General features: G+C 60.1%; 1 protein-coding gene across 1 annotated transcript in view; it reads left to right on the top strand.

Annotated features, from left to right (window-relative positions):
• The first annotated feature begins 26 nt into the window (after positions 1 to 26).
• Positions 27 to 501, top strand: part of NELFA (negative elongation factor complex member A) — a 22389-nt gene continuing 21914 nt past the window's right edge. The window contains exon 1 of the mRNA XM_010009771.1: positions 27 to 423. Within this exon, the coding sequence (XP_010008073.1) occupies positions 172 to 423 (252 nt within the window). The 5' untranslated portion in view covers positions 27 to 171. The remainder of the gene's footprint in view (positions 424 to 501) is intronic.

Here is a 501-nt window from a genome sequence, read left to right as displayed (position 1 = left end):
AAAGACAAATGAGGCGAGACTCGCTCTTTTTCCCCACTAGGGCGCCGCCATTTTAGGTTACGGCACAATCTCCACTTTCTCATTGGGCGCCGCCATTTTGGCTTACGAACAAGACGGCGACCCGCAGGGGTCCTTACCCCCTCCCTTCCTCCCTTTAGGTGTCTTCATAAAATGCCCGTGAAGAATCCCCTCTTTTTTCGCCCCGCTCCCAAGATGGCGTCGATGCGGGAGAGCGACACTGGCCTGTGGCTGCACAACAAACTGGGCTCCACAGACGAGCTGTGGGCGCCGCCGGGCATTGCCTCGCTGCTCACGGCTTCGGTGATCGACAACATCCGCCTCTGTTTCCATGGGCTCTCCTCGGCAGTCAAGCTCAAGCTACTCTTGGGGATGCTGCACCTGCCCCGCCGGGCGGTGGATGAGGTGAGGGCTGGGTAGGAGCCTGCGCGGGAAGATGAACCGAAGCAGGGTCTGTGTGTGAGGGGGAGAAGGAGGTCGGAG

The sequence above is a fragment of the Nestor notabilis genome, unplaced genomic scaffold (genome assembly GCF_000696875.1).
Source record: "Nestor notabilis isolate BGI_N333 unplaced genomic scaffold, ASM69687v1 scaffold2602, whole genome shotgun sequence".
Classification (NCBI taxonomy): domain Eukaryota; kingdom Metazoa; phylum Chordata; class Aves; order Psittaciformes; family Psittacidae; genus Nestor; species Nestor notabilis.
This window is presented reverse-complemented; position numbering and strand designations above follow the sequence as displayed.